The sequence below is a fragment of the Pholis gunnellus genome (genome assembly GCF_910591455.1).
Source record: "Pholis gunnellus genome assembly, chromosome: 22".
NCBI classification, from domain to species: Eukaryota; Metazoa; Chordata; class Actinopteri; order Perciformes; family Pholidae; genus Pholis; species Pholis gunnellus.
In genome coordinates, this window is record NC_136549.1 from 1,949,838 (window position 1) to 1,968,175 (window position 18,338).

General features: G+C 41.7%; 1 protein-coding gene across 1 annotated transcript; it reads left to right on the forward strand.

Moving 5' to 3' along the window:
- The first annotated feature begins 1,055 nt into the window (after positions 1-1,055).
- gdi2 (GDP dissociation inhibitor 2) lies at positions 1,056-18,187 on the forward strand. Its single transcript, XM_079183614.1, has 10 exons — positions 1,056-1,193; positions 6,082-6,189; positions 6,793-6,892; positions 7,669-7,803; positions 8,080-8,278; positions 8,391-8,522; positions 14,315-14,414; positions 14,520-14,691; positions 14,952-15,151; positions 16,989-18,187. The coding sequence occupies exons 1-10, from the start codon at positions 1,149-1,151 to the stop codon at positions 17,139-17,141; spliced, it is 1,344 nt and encodes a 447-aa protein (XP_079039740.1). The 5' UTR covers positions 1,056-1,148; the 3' UTR covers positions 17,142-18,187.
- Positions 18,188-18,338: the final 151 nt, after the last annotated feature.

Below are 18,338 nucleotides of genomic sequence, written 5' to 3' on the forward strand. Positions count from 1 at the left end.
TATATTTACATCAGACCTGACTTTCGTGCTTTAGCTTGAATTAGACTGCTATAACTTCAAAAGTGCCTCCAAAACCTTTAAAAGGCAATAATGGTGTTTGTGCCAAGAGGCCGGCCACTCTGCCACATGGAAGTAAGTATCTTGTTTAGAGAACGCTATGCAGTGAGGTGTAGACATGATTGGACAAATGATATGCCTTGTGTATGCCACACCTGCCTGTCTATGATTTTGTACAATTGTTGCTGTTATGTCAGACACAAAACAAAACCTAAGCTTGAACCATTAGCAACCACCTCTGAGAATTCTCTAGTCTTTTACGCCGGCTGGTGTGCATTAGTTTGCATGAAGGCCTCATTTGTAAAACTATCCATGTAAATGTGTTGTATGTATTGAAATGTAGTTTTAGGCTCCTGAGTTGAGGTGAGTAATACAGAGGCTGACTTTGTGAACATCACTGGGTTTACTCAACAGGTGTGCCTACCATAAATGTAGTCCACACTGGCAACACAAATAGTGTAAAGAGACTGCAAGGCATTGCACATCATTACACTTGACTTGATGGTGGAAGTCCTCATATGACATAATGATGAGTTCCTACAAAAATAGACATCTTAAAATAGGTAAAATGAGAGTGACCATGTATTCAACATACAAGGTGGGAGAAACTGTAGACAACACAGAATGCAAGACAAATGACATTCAACAATAAATAACATACAATGGCACTTCAATTATATTTTAAGAAAAGGTGAAAACCCAGTTGACTCATTTACCAAAGCAAGGCAAAGTGTGAAATATTATCTAAATGCATAACCTGAATCTTAAGATATGCACTGCACACTACACACAGTACAGTAAGAGGCTCGTGGTGAGAACTTAAGACGTTGTAATTACTATAACATGTCAACTGGCTGGTCTATCTTGGTATTTTGTCTGCCTGTCTTCTTGCTTCTCTATATTATCTTAAATAATAATACATTATATTTTCACACTGACACGCGCTCTTCTTCCAAGTGATTGACAGATGAGAAGCCCCGCCCCCCGAGGCGCCTGACGCTGAACCGCAGCCCCTTCTCAGTTCCAGCCCCGCAGATCTCCATTTTCTTCTTTCCCGATATTCTGTAGCGGAGGAGTGAAGACTTGGAAAAATGAATGAAGAATACGACGTTATCGTTTTGGGCACCGGGCTTACGGTGAGAAAGAAACAAACGATGAATTTCGCATCGTGGAAGTGATTTTCAACCTGTTACCGACGCAGTTAGCGCTTTGAACTAACGAGGCCTAATCAGCAGGGCTAGTGCTAAGTAGCTAGCTTAGCCGCTAACCGCGAGTGAGCGACTACCTGTTAGTTAAAGGAAACAGCGAGCAAAGTAGCTAACGCTAACTGTTAGCACTATGCTAGCTTCAAATGCTATCAGTGTCTGGAAAGATTAACGATACCTAAATGTTAACGTATTCAAGATACGTTCAACTCTCACTCTGTTATTGTGGCTTTACGTTGTTCTGGGCACTATGAATGCAGGGACCTTGGTAATTTAACCGGTTATTTGGACGCCAGTCTCTCAGTCAAGATAAGGTAATACGCGGATGATAAGTCTGCTAACGTTAGCCGACCCAAATTAAGCTAACTAATCAGCCCGCTAACAACAGAATAACGGCGGGTCAGCTTCCCCGACTAATCTGTCGTGCACGGAGCCTGTCAACTCGGTTGTTGACTTTATCCCAGTCTCAGTGTTATTTTATTAAAGTATTAAAAAACATTAAGGAGCTGACTAAAGCTTCCTTGAGCTTCTGTTATGCTCCTGGACTCAACAGGCTGGCGAGTAAAAATAAGCTGTCGTATACAGTCTTAATAATTAAAGTTAACGAAGTCCCATCACTTTAATGAGAGGGCGTTTTGGTAAAGACCATACTGACTGATTATCCGAAATCACAGGATTACTGTGGACTATGTGACTGTCAGTCAGGAACTTTATCAATGGGTTGATAACCTATAAATTAACTTGAAATTCTTGTGTCGTTTTAACTTGCATACTAAACGCCAGAGAAGCTGAGGAGGATGTGAGGTGGCAGATCATGAGCTGTTCCCCGTGTGTAGGGCTTGTTTACCCGGATATTAAGCTTGTCAGTGTTGACCATGCCATAGCCTTATTATACTACAGGCCTCCCGACTTTCATCTTCATCTCATTCCAATACAATAATATTTTCACAAGAACATGGCCATCTGGATTGACACTAAGTGGTGTGAAAATAAATGGTGGACAAAAACTGCGTTGTTTCATTCATAACAACTGCTTCTATATCCGCATTCCTGGGTCTTCCGGTTGTTCTGGTGCATGACTGCCATGACAGTACCGTGATGCCTGTGGGCAGCTTCCTGTCAACTCTCATAGCAGTTTCTGGACTGTTCTTAATCTGAAGAGCCCTAGGGCCCAGTTTTGATTCTGATGTCATCTGCGGTTCAACACAGCCTTGTTACGTTTCTATAAATTTATATTTTTTTATGAAGTCAAACACTGAGTTGCAAGGTGCTTTGCTTTAGGCTCAGAGCAGGCCGAGGTGGCAGCAGAGCTTAGTTAACTTCTGTTAGCTCACATTTGGGTGTGGTTCCACCAAGGCTGAGGAAACGAAAGTACACTGCAACTAATCTGAGAGCTAGACTGACTGCCAGCCAGCCTAAAAAGCCCTGCAGACCGCTGCACAGAAGCTTCACTTGGTTTTAGTTCCGTTATGCAAAGTGACTTAACTTCTGTATATTTGACAGATTACCATTTCACATTAGCACTACTATGACTACTAACTCAACAGGTTACACTGAATTCTAATCATCTAATGTATACTATTTATGCAACAGTATGCACTAGTTTTATGTTCTTCAATGGAATATTTTCTCTCACCAATGGCACCTTTTTATGTCATTGGGTTATGTAACTGGGGGATGGGGTTTCCCCATCTGTCCACTACTAATGACGTATGAGGGGAGTGGCTTGGCACAAGATTGTACAACACAAAATTAAAATCTTTTGAGCTTGTGTAAACCACAGACCTTATTTAAGGCATCTAACAAAAAACTATTTAAATAAACCCATTGACTTCGAGAGCAGGGAACCGGAAGGGCAAAAATGCTGACTCATTTCCAGGTTTTAGGACTCATTCCTGCAGCACTGACTGGTGGAAAATGGGTAGTAGTGGTGGACAAAACTTTTACTTAGCCTCCCAAGAAAAAGCTAGCAATACTGCAGTGGAATTAAGTTCTCCATTCAAAACTTTGAAACTATTTTAATAATCAATCAATCGGGATGGCAGTTCTCAATCCATAATGCCAAACATTCTCTGGTTCCATTTTATATGAAAGTAAACTGAATATATTTTGGTTTTAGACTGTATTTTTTAACATAAAAAATCTTTGCTTTCAAACAATGATTTATAAAGAATATAATTGGTAGATTACTCCAAAACTAAATGTTTGTTAGTTGCAGCCCTAAAGTTTAATATCCACAAGTATATAAAGTTAAACTATTATCTTCATCGTGCTAGATAACGTTTGCCTTCTCCAGTAAGACGTTTACAGTTGCTGCTATCTTTGTGCCCATCAAAAGGAGGATATGGTATTTAAGGAGAGGAAATGGACACAATGCTTGCTTTCACTCGCTATATAATGAATAAGGGAGGTCTGCTCGTGTAGAAGTTTCAGGTATTAAACAATCAATTGCACCGTACAAAGCTTAAAGATTTGCATTACTACTGTAACTTTATATTTACCAAATTCTGCTGGAAAATACTAGTCTTAAAAATGAAAATGGCTCTGAAGACATTTCAATCTGATTTTATAAACTCATATGTTTTGCATGTTGAACTCTAATCTGCTGTGTATCTAACAGATGTAAAATCAAAGTCCAACAGTTTTAAAACACTTGAGAGAGGTTTAGAAGTTTTCAGTGTCATAAACTGAAAGCAAGTATAGTCCCGCCGTGGTTCTAACTCCCTGTCATGTGATGAAATCGTTTTGAACTGCAGAGACACATCCAGCTCTTGTCTTCTGTGTTGGACTTTGCTGCCTCTCACACACATTTTTATGGGTCTTATGTGTTCAAAATTGAACTGAGAATTTTGCCTTGGGTCCCAATGGTTTGGTACTGGCTTGATTTTCTGCCTGACTGTACACTGCATCAGTGTTTTTTTTTCCCTCTGTCAGCATGGCCCCTACTAGCTGACTGATGTAGTGAGGACTACGCTGCCTCCAGCTGTGTGTCAACGTCTGTATTCATACAAGCAGCTGTAGGTCGGCTTCAATCGCATGTCACCAGAAAGGAGTGACAGTGACTCATCAGAACTGCTCCGTCTTCCCCAAAGAATGACGTGCAGCCTGAATTTATGCCCTTCAAGTCAGCGGCATTGCAAGCTCAGACAATAGATGAAACCCAGACGTTTATAGAGGTGATCCGATTTCACTGGCGCATGTGTTATTTTGGGAGAGCACCTAAGATTGAATATCCTGTAAACTGTTTGATTTGGCTGCTAAATATTTACTCAAATGTAGATTTTTTTTTTAGACCTCCTGTTTCTAAAGCATTTTAAAAGCGAACTGGCCTTCTTTGTATAGTCCCTAGACATTCAAGTCAGCGGCATTGCAAGCTCAGACAATAGATGAAACCCAGACGTTTATAGAGGTGATCCGATTTCACTGGCGCATGTGTTATTTTGTGAGAGCACCTATGCAGAAAGTGCAGTTAATACGAGGTTATGAAGGGGACGATTTATTGTTCCAATGCATTCAAACCCTGTATCATTACGGGCCACCGTCTCTACACTGAGGGAGCGAAGGTGACATCATCCACTGAAAATTATGAGGCGCTAGTGTTTGTTTTTTGGTCATGTGAGAAACAAGTTATACCGTGCACGGTCATATTGTAAAGCTGTCACTCGATAGTAATTATTTTAGAGGAAAGTCCACACAGTCGCATGATGCACGCAGTAATCGCATTATGGCCTTTGGTCTGTGTGAATTCCAGTCTCTGGTCAACATGCACATTTTCCCTCATCATAACCAAGGCTCTGAGACTTAAATCCATGTGAAGGCTATAATCATCCGCCCAGCTCCGCAGCGGCATGTCAGACATTGTTAGTACTGGGTGTGGCAGAACTGAAGTCGTGGATACCGTCCTATTCCTGTTTCTGTTAAACTTGGTAATACGTTGTCCCTTCAGTCTTTTGTGTCCAAAGCCATCTTTAACATTTACTCACGATCGTGAATGACACACAGTGGAAAATCTGAATAAGGGATTCACAGTACTGAGGGGAATGCAGGAAACTGGAGTCAGGATTTGTAATTGTACATTCAATTCAACAACAGCCATCTGTCACTCTTTATTAAAAAGTGGTTAATGTGAGATAGATCATTAGAGCACAAACGGAACAATCGCATACATGCGTTTAGTGTTCCGATGATGATAGTGCTTTACCATCAGCATCCTATCAGAATCAGAACCGTTTATTGCCAATGTATGTTGCACATAAAAGGAATTTGTCATGGCGGGTGGTGCATAACATTAAACAATCAACAACAGTTCCACACTGTGCAAGAAATAGAAACGTATTAAAATTTATAATAGAATATATAAGAATAACAATATAAAATAAAGTGCACAAAACAGATAACAGTACTATGAACAAGTATGATGAAGTGGAGTGTAAAAGTGTTGAGTGTGTTTAAATAAAGAAACCGAGAAGGGATGTGCAGGGGAGTGACCGGTAGGAAATTGTCCTGGGGATGACAAAGTCAGTGGGGGTCCTGGGCTTTGTTGATGAGCCCCACTGCGGATGGGAAAAAGCTGTTGATGTGGCGTGAGGTCTTGGTCCTGATGGACTGCAGCCTTCTGCTAGATGGAAGGGGCACGAACAGTTTGTGTTCAGGGTGAGAGGGGTCGGGTACAATCTTTCTTGCTCGCTTCATGGTCCTTGAAACCAAGTCCTGGAGGTACGGCAGATGGTGTGCTGCAACCTGCTCTTGTCCTTGGCTGTGGCTGCTAAGGACATTGGTCCTGGTCTAATTCTCCTTTTGGTTGTTTTTCTCCAAACAGGAATGCATTTTATCAGGAATCATGTCGGTGAAGGGGAAGAAGGTTCTGCACATGGACCGCAACTCCTACTACGGAGCTGAGAGTGCCTCCATCACTCCTCTTGAAGATGTAAGTTGATCTGTGATGCTGCTGGCTCTGCTTTGTGACACTGGGGAGGTCACATTGGTTTGAAATGAAAAGCATGAGGACATAAGGAAGCAAGAACTGTGGAATTGTGATATATAAACTTGGCGCCGTAGCGCGAGCCCCGAGCATGAACCTCCACTATGACGAGGAGGGATTGGAATCATCTGTAAACTCATATCTGAAATTCATGAACTACTTTATTGCCTTTGTACAAGCCCTGTAAAGAAACAAGTCAAGTATTACATTTATTATAAAGAAACTAAGATTGAATATCCTGTAAACTGTTTGATTTGGCTGCTAAATATTTACTCAAATGTAGATTTTTTTTTTTAGACCTGTTTCTAAAGCATTTTAAAAGCGAACTGGTCTTCTTTGTATAGTCCCTAGACATGTTAATAGTGCTTTTATCAGTGAACTGTTTGTGGCGGTCACGTGATCACCAAGTTACAAAAATTATGAGCTGCACGACCAAACGCTGCGACCTCTTGCTAATGGAGGCCTTACTTCCTGAAATGCACCTCTGGTGTAATTGTAAGTTACTGGCTGTAGCTTGTGAGTCAAGTCTGGTTCTGTGTGTCTCTACAGCTCTACAAGCGCTTTGACCTTCCAGGCAAACCTTCTGAGTCGATGGGAAAAGGCCGGGATTGGAACGTGGACCTCATCCCTAAATTCCTTATGGCCAATGGTATTACTTGGTATTACTAAAAATTCCATAATAACCCTTCGGCATATTGTAACTCAAATGGTACCCCAGGTTTGGCTTTCGGAAAAGGCAAAAAAAAAAAAAAATGGCAGTATATGAAGAAAAAAAAAAGCCCTCACTAAGCCCCTCCCACTAGACGAGCATTAGCATATCGTCCTTCATACAGTAACAAAGTGATTTCTTTGCAAACTTTTGGACCAGTAAAGTGAGATGACATACTGTGATTTGAGGCAAAGCATTTCAGAAATGGAGGGAAAATGTTGCTAATAGCTTAGCCTGCCGTTAACTTTAGCTGTCACGACTGCGCTGCAGTGGTTAAGGTTAGCAGAAGGCTATTCTATTAGCAACATATTCTCTTAATCTCTGAAATGCTTCGCTTGTATTCTCAGGCTTTCTTTTAGTTATGTTGTTGGCAAGGCAGTGGTTGCCAAAAGTTGGAACAGCAACTTTTTTTGCAGAATATTCTGCCATTGAATCAGGCGTTCACTAAAGCAACGTGGAAAGGAACGCCCTCTCTCTGAAATAACCTGTGATTGGCCAAAGTCTCCCATCACTGGCTAGATTTGATTAAGCCTGCAAACGGAGCCATTGGGAGGTGCAGAAGTCTAGTTTTCATTACAACTACTTGAATTAAAATATTCTGAAAGGTAATTATGGAATTTCTGCCCAATGATGGCAAAAATAAACTGCTTACCCGGCTTTAGACAATGGCATCTTTTTGTGACCGTAACGCTGATGTTTGCGTCTCCTTCCCTCAGGTCAGCTTGTGCGCATGCTGCTGATCACAAAGGTGACCCAGTACCTGGATTTCAAAGTGATCGAGGGCAGCTTTGTGTACAAGGGGGGCAAAATCCATAAAGTCCCCTCTACTGAGACCGAGGCTCTGTCATCTAGTAAGTAATTTAAGGACGCAGCGGCAAACGATTATAAAAATGTGACAGCTTGAAACCATCAAGAAAATGTTTTTGATTTAATATGCTGTATTTGTGTGTTTCTACAGAACAATCTTTGTATTACTTGTTAGTCGTTGTTTTTAAGTAGCAATGTTGTTTGGGTCTAACCCATAACACTCAGCTGCTGGTTGTGCTTTGCGTTGCAAAGCTTGCCCTTCACCCACTTAGTTGCTTTCGACATCGGCCCACTCAGTCTAAACTCTCGGTCTCCTAAAGGTCTGATGGGGATTTTTGAGAAACGGCGCTTCCAAAAATTCCTCCAGTTCATCTCCAACTTCGACGAGAGCAACCCCAAAACCATGGATGATGTCGACCCCCAAATGACACCCATGCGAAAAATTTTCAAAAACTTCAACCTGGGTCAGGAGGTCATGGACTTCACCGGCCACTCACTCGCCCTCTACCGCACAGACGAGTCAGTGCTCTTTCCAGTTGTTCAATAAGTGCTATTTTTACAATAAACTTAATTGCACGTGATTGTGCTACCATTGCACAGTTTTAAATAGTCTCCATCTCTCTCCACTCAGTTACCTGGATGAACCCTGCATTGAGGCGATAAACCGGATCAAGCTTTACAGTGAGTCTCTGGCCAGATATGGAAAGAGCCCGTACCTCTACCCACTGTACGGCCTGGGGGAGCTGCCACAAGGGTTCGCCAGGTAGGGGACTATTTGGATGTATCACTTTGTTGCATCTGCGTGCTGCTGCACACAGCGGAGTTAATTTACCACACCAAGTAAAAAGGACTTTTAAATGCTAGGAGTAGTCTTGAAAATTCCAGCAGCATCAGAGGTGTAAAACACAGTTATGTTTACGACCAAAACACACAAACGAAAGTTATTGTAATTTGATCCGTTGATTTCTCCCCATAATCAGCATGGGTCATGGGTTGCAGCAGTGACTGTGACACACAGCTCATTGAATTCAGCTACTTAAAGTTCATTTGCGTCAAAATCACACTCCTTTTGAAAGTTATAATCTGAACACACGGACACTTTCCAATGTCCAGAAAAAAGAAAAAACAGAAGCTCCTTAAAACTCAGGAACTGAGCTGTGAGCCATCAAATTTCTTTTGTATCAAAGTGACACAGTGATGTTGTCTGTTTTTTGACATTACTGAGGCCTGTCAACAAGGCTCTTGTGGAACCTGTGGACGCACAAGCACCAAGTACATAGTTTAATGTTTTTAACATCATAATGTGCAACAGCTGCCCTCAGGGGGATTAAAGTACTGAAATTGACCGTTATCAAACATTAATGGTGGCTTCATTAGATTTGTCCCATTAGGTCTTTTCTACAGCAAATATTTTGACTGATTAGCAGGGCTGGGTTGTATACCTGTTTCATCACCCTCACCAGTTTCCCGTTTGGCCACGACACGGATTTTGCAATACCGTCTTTACTGTGATAAACACGCGCACGTTTACATATTTTCAAACTTTTTCTTCATTAAGAGGTTAAGATGTAAAAGGTAATGTCAGCTTTTTTAATTTTTTCAGAGATGAAAATTCTTTTAAGTGCAGTGGCGGGCCGTGCATTTTATACCTGGGCCTTCACTGCTGTCCTGCAGCTGAAATACCACCTTATAACCTCATGATGGCGCCACAGCTATGGTTATTATTTGTTTCTAGGGCTTTAACAATATACATATTCGTATTAAACCAGGCATGTCCAAAGTCCCGAGGTCAGGTTTTATACGGCCCGCGCCTTCTGTCTTAAAATGCATTATTTATGGCCCGCCAGCACAGTCAAAACGGAATGAATAAATCATACAAATTCAACATGCAATTCCTCTTTTCACCTCATGGTGGCAGCACCACTCTGTAACTGTCTGGCTTTTTTTAATTGTCTCTGACCCTTCAACTGTCATGGCTACGGCAAGTAAAATAAGGAAAGTCGATACAGAGGGCCGCCGCTTTCATATTTTTTCACCGAAAACCGAAACAACTGTGTCTGCCTAGTTTGTCATGAGACTGTTGCCTTGTTTAAGTGATATAATGTAAAGAGACACTACGAGACAAAACATGCTAATACTTCAACAAGCTATCAGAGAGCGACCGTGCTAGAAAAGTGAAGCAACTCCAAGATAACTTGCCACACAGCAGCGGTCTTTTTCGCGGGCCCACGAGTCAAATGCATACCTGCAAACTTGTTGCTTTTCAGCGAAATTAGCCGTTTTGAATGAAAATATATCATCCACGTGATCCGTAGATGTTTTCTCTTTAGGGGGGGGGGGGGGGGGTCATCTGGCCAGCCAGCATTTCTCAGATTGGATTGAGACGAGGAAAAAAGGTGATGACGTGATCTTCGCAATAAAACATCTTTGATGTGTCGAGTCTTGGCCAATCAGCGTTAAGATGTCTACACCGTCTTTCCCTCCGTTACAGTTCAGACTTGCTCGGTTAAGGATAACGTCCACTGCATGCGGAACTTTGTTTGTTAACATTCGTCATTATCGCGATTTAGGAGGAAAAAAAACGTAACGCGATGAAACATGCCCGGTTCAGTTCACGCGGTCGCTCGTTAACGTTAAACCGGAACACCGGCGGATCTGCTGGCAGGTTGTTTTTTTTAACTCAAAGTAGAATGAGGATGATTTCGTGGTGACAATAACTTTTAAGACCACGATGATGAGGCCCAGATACTGATGAGATGATGAGGTCAAAGAGCTTCAGGGAGAGGACGCTGTTTGTGTAGCGCAGCTTGATGCAGGGCTGAGATGTGAAGGAGCTGGGCCTGGATAAAGGTGGAGGTCTACTCTAAACAGACGTGAGTACAGCTTCCTGCTGTCGCAGTGTTTTAGAAATATTGATAAGGCAGGGTATGCTAAATGCTGCCTCTGCTCTAAGGAGATGAACTACAGTAACAAGGGCTCACGTGCCCTGTCATCACACTCCCAGACACTGTTCACTGTGATGACCACAGCCAGAGTACTTCCGGTCCCAACAGGGCCCTGAAGTAATGATAGAGAGGGTTAAGGTGCCTGTATCTTCATTTCAGCAGGTTGCTAATGCAGAGGTGTGTATAGATCACAGCTATTACTTTACTCTTCATTCTAATTTAAATAATTGAACTGGATTGAATGCATATTATTTGCAAATAGAAGATAGGCCACAATTCTAACAGCTTTACAGTAACAGTGGAAGTTAATACAGTAACGGGGTTCAATGAAAACTAATCACTTTATTTGTACAGGCGATGGTTCTCGCTACTCTTGCTATCTTTGTTTTTAAATGACAAACTTTTGAAAATGAGACCTCGTTCTCAATGGATTTTGTCTACATAAAAGGTTAATAATAATAATAGATTGAAAAAAACTATCCAGCTGTTCAACCAGAGCTGAAATACTGATTAATAACTGAATAATAAATTAGTTTTTTGCTTAAAGAAAATGTCTTATCACTTAATTTTCTTCTCAGAGTACACCAGAATGCTACATTTTAAAGATCATATTTAAAATAAAATTATCCCTGCTGTCATTGAAAATATAATTATTAAATAATAGTGTATGTATAGGCAACTTGTATTGTTTAAAATAATGTCAGCAGGGACTGTTGGCCCTTGGGCATCTTCACATTATCAAATCTGGCCCTCTTTGAAAAAAGTTTGGACACCCCTGTATTAAACCATTCGTATGAGACTTACAAACCGAACAATACGTTTGAATAATACTAGTGCATTTGGCAAATGCAGAAGCTTAAATTGTAGGAAATGTGTTTTCTGCGCTCACGTAGGAGACAACGGTCTGTGTGACCTCTGAACCGGAACCAAAAACAGCTGGCGCTCCGCAAATGTTCTGGGTGGCTATGCTAACTAGCTTAATGGGAAAACAACAGCAGCAACACGCATTCTGCTACACACTCTAGGGCCATTCAGATATTAGATGTAAAAAAACAAACACAGTTGACTTACCAAATGCTGTTCCTCCTTTCTTTGTTGACAGAGTTTCATCCCAGTTAAATTCCAACTCACAAATCCGTTTCTCCTCCTTATTCAGCCATTGAGTGTTAAAAAAACAAAGCTAGGTAAATAAAAAAAAATCTACACCAAACAAAATGCATAAATGTCATTTCTTCCATATCATTCAATTTGAACTCTTACTACTCCGACTAAGCCTCTGCTTAGGTTTAGTTTTCCAATAGTCACATGCTCGCCCACTGACCAATCACAGCACACGCTGCACCTCACTGCAGCGCTGCACCTGGAAACGGAGCTGTGTGTTAATGCTGACGTAGCTGTAGGGAGAGAAGGCGTTGCAGGCCCTGACGGCCCACCACTGCTTAAGTGTAATGTAATTCCCTTTTTGGCCGTGGTGAAAACAGGTGAAACACTTTTAACCTTTTAATCCCGAACGGCGACATAAATGTCTCCCAGCGAGAGTGTTTTGCGAAGAAGAGCGTCATATAAATCACTTTTCTGAAACGAATATAATGAATTTTACCCACATGTTGTATACCTATTTAACGACGAGATTCTGGGAAAAAATACAAAAAGTCATTTTACTCACTCAAAACACAATTATACACAAAGTTATATATAAACTACCAAGTTCTAGCACAATACCACGTATATTTCGGCGAGCTACAGCGAGCTACACACTCTGAATGCAGATATCATCACAAAAAAAAGAGGCCGTCATGGCCGAACGATAGCTTAGCAAGCATGAGAATTCCACCCTGAATCCGCAGATATCTTCCATATTTCTCTCCTTCAAACCATTCAAACGTTACACTGTAGAACCCACACAAGAACAACCAACCACAGAGCAAAAAATGTGAAACGCATCGTACTTTGAGCTGGTTTTCTGGGTGAAAAACTCTGTAAATCCGCTTAAATCCTTTCCCTACATATGCACCCGGCCCCTCTTTCTTTTGAAAGTAAAATAGAGATAATGCATGCATTTATGCATAGGTAGTCCTCCTTTTACTTTTCAGTGAATCATTTCGACGCTCGGTCTGTTGTGCAACTCTTTTGGAGTTTTAGTGGCTAAAAAGTCTGTCAATCACCTGACTGACCGGCCCACTGCATTCTACACTCATTTCCGCATTCTTAGACGTATCACGTGCAAATCGACCAATCATAGGCTTCCAAAGCTTGGAAGGGAGCGACGAAAAAATCACATAAAACGCATAATTCAGGCTCCTGAGAGGTCAAAAATGGTTCAAAATTATGCCAAACTGCTGTATGAGATAGATTGAACCCTATTAATGATAAAACAAGTGAAATATATGGTTATATAGTATATACAATTAGAATAGAACAGCTGGAAACCTGGTTCCAATATTCGGAAAATTCAGAATTATGGCTTGACCTGGCGTGAACTCTCCGTACTCCAACCTCAACTTAGCCTTCTTCACTTTATCAAAGTAAAACCTTTTTTGTGGAGACTTCTGACAGGTTGTGCTATGATTGTGGAGTTTTAGGCTTACTGCTGCATTATTTCAAAGACAAAAGTGCTTTTTTTTCCAGGCGAACCTGAACATTTTCAATTTGAGCTGTGTGCCATCTTCATTCAGCATTTACTAGTAACATATACACTGATATTTACACATCTCAACAAATCTCACAAGTGTTAGTGTTATTAAACCATCAACATTATTCAAATAGACCTTGTAGTTAGAGAGCCAGACTCTTTTGAGTATGAGTATATATTTTTCGAGCAGAGGCCTAAAAATAGGCTTAGGGGTTAAAAGGATAAATAAATAAAAAAACAATTATATGTATTGTTCCAAATATTATTTATTACTTAGATCAGTTCACTCACAACTCAAAACATCAGGATGACTGGTACTAGGCTACTAGCTCTGAATTAATTCCATTATATTAACATTATGGAGCAGTCTACTCCTCCCAAAACACATGTAGGTCTCATTTACCTCATTTTGTTCTTATTTAGAGCCAATATACGCAACATTGTAGACATATGCCTAATGTATGAATAAACCGTGAATTCGATCCAATATTTGTTACTGACGTTTCTACCGTGTGTCCACCCCCAATACGCTCGCAAGCGGCGAGATGTTGACAGAAAATTGACATAACGTGATGGGGAACTCATTGCTTTTGGTGTATGTGAGTTGGCACAATGTGGTATTTAATATTTCCGGTTTTAAAGGGAGTTCAGCTTAAGATATCTGATCCTTTTGATATACATTGTTTTCTCTTTCTCTCTGACTATGCCGTTAGCTAAATAACAGACTTTCCATAAAGAAAGAGAAGGGCCTACCTTTTGAGCAGTGCCACCTTGTCTCTAGGTCTTTGCTGAACATTTTCCTAATGGGTAGGTAGTGAGACCGGCAGCCTTCATTGTCGCCAACCGACCGATAACTGACTGCCAGGCTGCTAAATCCCTTATCTCTGACTCCGGCTGCTTAAAGCAGAGATAAGACGTTTGTTGTCTTTGGGGGGGAGATAATAGGAAGCAACATCTCACACTTTTCTTCCATTCCAGGCTTAGTGCCATCTACGGCGGGACGTACATGTTGAACAAGCCCATCGACGAGATTGTGGTGGAGGACGGGAAGGTGGTTGGAGTCAAGTCCGAGGGAGAGGTGAGCAGTTTGCTCTCCGACGTGTTTCGTGTGTCCCTAACCCTTTTTCCAGGAGTTAAACCTTTCCCTTGACCTCTGACCTTTTGGCCGTTCGCCCCAACGCAGATCGCCAGGTGCAAGCAGCTGATCTGCGACCCCAGCTACGCCATGGACCGCGCCACCAAAGTGGGCCAGGTGATCAGAGTCATCTGCATCCTGAGTCACCCGGTCGCCAACACTGGTGACGTCAACTCTTGCCAGATCATCATCCCCCAGAACCAGGTCCAAAGGAAGCATGGTGAGCACACAGGAAATTAATGTGTACTATTTAAATTCTTTATTATCTTAAAGAATGTAAAAATCCAGTGTGACACCTCTGGTTTCAACAGACATTTATATTTTCAGCCTCCACCCAAAGCTATGATAAATAGAACATGCCTAGACTGCCAGCTGAACCGTATTAAATGTACCTTCGTAATGTGTAACAACAACTGATCATTGAATAACTATTTGAACTCACCAGCAGACGCTAACCTTCGTCTTTTCTTCGGTTGCCAGACATCTACGTTTGTATGATCTCCTTTGCTCACAACGTGGCAGCACAAGGCAAGTACATCGCCATCATCAGCACCACAGTGGAGACAAACGACCCAGAGAAGGAAATCAAGCCAGCCTTGGACCTACTGCAGCCCATCGAGCAGAAGTTCGTCAGCATTAGTGAGCAGTATGCACCCACCGACATGGGCGCTGACAGCCAGGTAGGATCTTTTTGTTCTACTGTTTGAGTGTTTCCACTCACTTCACACTGAGAACAGTGAACATCATATGCTGTACACTTGCTCAGACAATGACCCCATTAGAATGTAAAACGTCCCCTGTCCACTAGGGCTGCAACTAACGATTATTTTAATAATCGATTAATCTGTCGATTATTTGTTCGATTAATCGATGAATCGGATAAAAAAACAAAAAAGCATTCATTTCCAACCCTTTATTCAAGAACAGAGCTGACTTCACAGTGCAAAAGATCTTCAGAAAGTGCACAAACAGGTTGCTCAAACATCCCTGAGCTGTTAAAGTAATAATTAAAAAAAATAAATGGACTAATATTAGGAGTGGGGTTCAGCGGGTTACCCACACCTCTCGGTGAAGGGTAGACACACGCTGATCCACTCAGTGTGGCGCGCGTGCAGCCCCGGACATCTCAGGGCATCACAGACCTGTTATTGCTTAATCTCGTGCGGCTGAACGCCACTTGTCCCTCTGAGAAGCTGGACGCCGACCGCACGGGGCCGCGTAACGAGTTAGCATGCCGGAGTCTCGTTCGTTATCGGAATTAACCAGACAAATTGCTCCATCAACTAAGAACGGCCATGCACCACCACCCACAGCATGGAGAAAGAGCATCAATCTGTCAATCCTTGCCGTGTCCGGGCCGGGTGAGGTTTCCCCGGCCGTCCCTCTTAATCATGGCCCCAGTTCAGAGAAAAACCCACAAAATAGAACCTGTAGCCACACTGGTCATAAAAGAGTCCACGCTTCTTACTGATTCTCTCTCATGGAATACCGGGAAAACTAGAAGACACAAAACAGCTTCATGTACAAACAACAAAGAAACAAATACTCTGTCTCTCATCACCTACAATTATAACAGTACTTTAATGAGTTAACTGAATAAACTTTACCATGTTCGCCTGGTAGACCAGCTGTAGAATAACAGACGGGGAAGAAACAGTTCGCTGTTTTCACCGCCATTTCTCATCTTTCTGAGCTCCGCTTAACTTCCGGTTTAATGGTCACGTTACAAAAACAAAAGCTTGTCTATCATAAGTAAAACAACGGCAAAACGGTTACGAGTTTAACACAAGGTACCCAAAATGGCAGTAAATGTAATGTATTATAATTGCAGAAATAAACTAAAAAGAATAGAAATCGCGTAAATCAACTTCCGGTGTTGTCATGGCAACGTTTATACGCCGGTCAGCGGCAGCTACAGAACCGGAGTCCTGTTCCATTATTCCGAGCTGCTGTGAACACTCAAACATCTCCGCGACTTATTGAGTGGCGTAATAATCGCGCGACACAACGAATCGATAATGAAATTCGTTGCCAACTCTTTTGATAATCGATTTTTATCGATTTTATCGATTCGTTGTTGCAGCCCTACTGTCCACCTCATTGTTTTTTAGATTTTGTTTAATGTTAATATTGTAACTTCAGAATTTAACTGTTTTCTGGTAAACTTGCAAAAAAGGAAGTACCCCTCATTGCAGCGATACATTTTCCTTGCATGTTGCTGTTCTGTAAGAATACGCCATCTTTGCACCACTTGGCTTTGAGTGTGTGAGCAGAAATGTACGTGTCTGCACAGGAAACACTTCTGTGGTTGGATTTCTTCCGTCTGTAAAACTAAAATCAATTGCCATTTAATAGAGAAGAATTACTGTTTGGAAACTTTTTGTTTTGTAGTTTATCTTTTGTCGGCATTGTTTTAAGAATCTAGATTAAATACAACCGTGACTGTTCATCTGTCTTTGTGCGCACTGAAAGAATTCTTCCAATAAAAGGCCTCTATGATCCGGTTTTCTCCCCTAGATTTTCATCTCCCGCACGTATGATGCCACGACTCACTTCGAGACCACCTGCGACGACATCCAAGACATCTACAAGAGGATGACGGGCTCAGACTTTGACTTTGCCGAGATGGAACGCAAGAAGCAGGACACCTTCGGCGACGCCTGCGATTAGAGGAGAGGCACCCCTTGCAATCCTGATTATTAAAGACGACGACAACTGAAATCTTACAGAAAATAGTAAAAAAATAAAAAACTACACAAAATTGTACACGCCAATGGCTGATCATCCGTGTAAACGGTTTTGCCCATTGAGGAAGTTCATGATATATAGAGATATGATATAGTGTTGTTGGATAGGGTTCAGGGAGGGAGCTATGCTTTTTAAACCCACACTCAGATGGATGTTGCACTAAACACTGGTTATACCTAATATACAGTAATACCCTACATTCTTCTGCCTCATCATGTCGACATGATGTATAGTCCAAAGATGCCAAATCAAATGATAATTCAAAAAACGATCTTACAGAGTGGGTATATGTGTCAGCGGGGTGGGGTGTCCAATTGTTCTGTCATTGTATAAAAGGTGTTTGGAAGATAAATAATATCTACATCAGTTATTGGTCTCTGCAAGTATTCTTTCATGTCAGGGTGAGAGAGAGAGAGAGAGAGAGAAGCGGCTTTGGCTTTGTGTGTCCGAGTTAAATCATGCGAGCAGCGGAGTGTTCCTCCGCGCACATTCAGACCCAGCAGCAGCAGACAGCTGTGTGAGGCGGCCGTTAACGTGGATAAGGGGTGTGTGGGCTTCATATTTCTATGTCAAGGTTTATTTTATCTTATTTTTTGATATTTTTTGTTAAAAAACCTTTCCTGTCAAATCTCCATGATGGCCCGACGCATCCTATAAACCAAAACACAAGGGCGACTGGTCCAGCATAAACTACCCAGACCTGTTTCTCAGACAGCTTGAGTTACTATAATGCGTCGGAGATTTAGTAGTTTCTGTTCCTGTATCATGCAAAGCATTAACAGCAGATTGGTGGGATGTGTGGTTGACTGTAATTGCTTAAGGAGGACCAAAATGTGTACTGCAGCAGTATTGAATTGATGAGAGCCCTTTTGGTATCTCCTGTCTTGAACAACTTAAAAAAACTAAAACATCCTGGGCTCAAATGATTTCTATACTGCAAAGTAAAAACAACTTTGTCAAAAACCAAAGCTTTGTTTGATCACTTTTTCCCCTCACATTTCAGACAGTGCCTGTGTGGAGTGAACGGTGATGAATGTGTGCAACACAAGCAAAACGTACCTCTAGATTTCTGCTGCTCACAGCAGCTTTTTTACTGACGGAGAGGCTGCTAATGAACTT

Coding starts and splice junctions, on each gene's coding strand:
- gdi2 (XM_079183614.1), top strand. CDS start 1,149: ATGAATGAAGAATACGACGTTATCGTTTTGGGCACCGGGCTTACG. Junction 6,893..7,668: donor TAAATTCCTTATGGCCAATG/GTATTACTTGGT, acceptor TCCTTCCCTCAG/GTCAGCTTGTGCGCATGCTG. Junction 15,152..16,988: donor ACATGGGCGCTGACAGCCAG/GTAGGATCTTTT, acceptor TTTCTCCCCTAG/ATTTTCATCTCCCGCACGTA.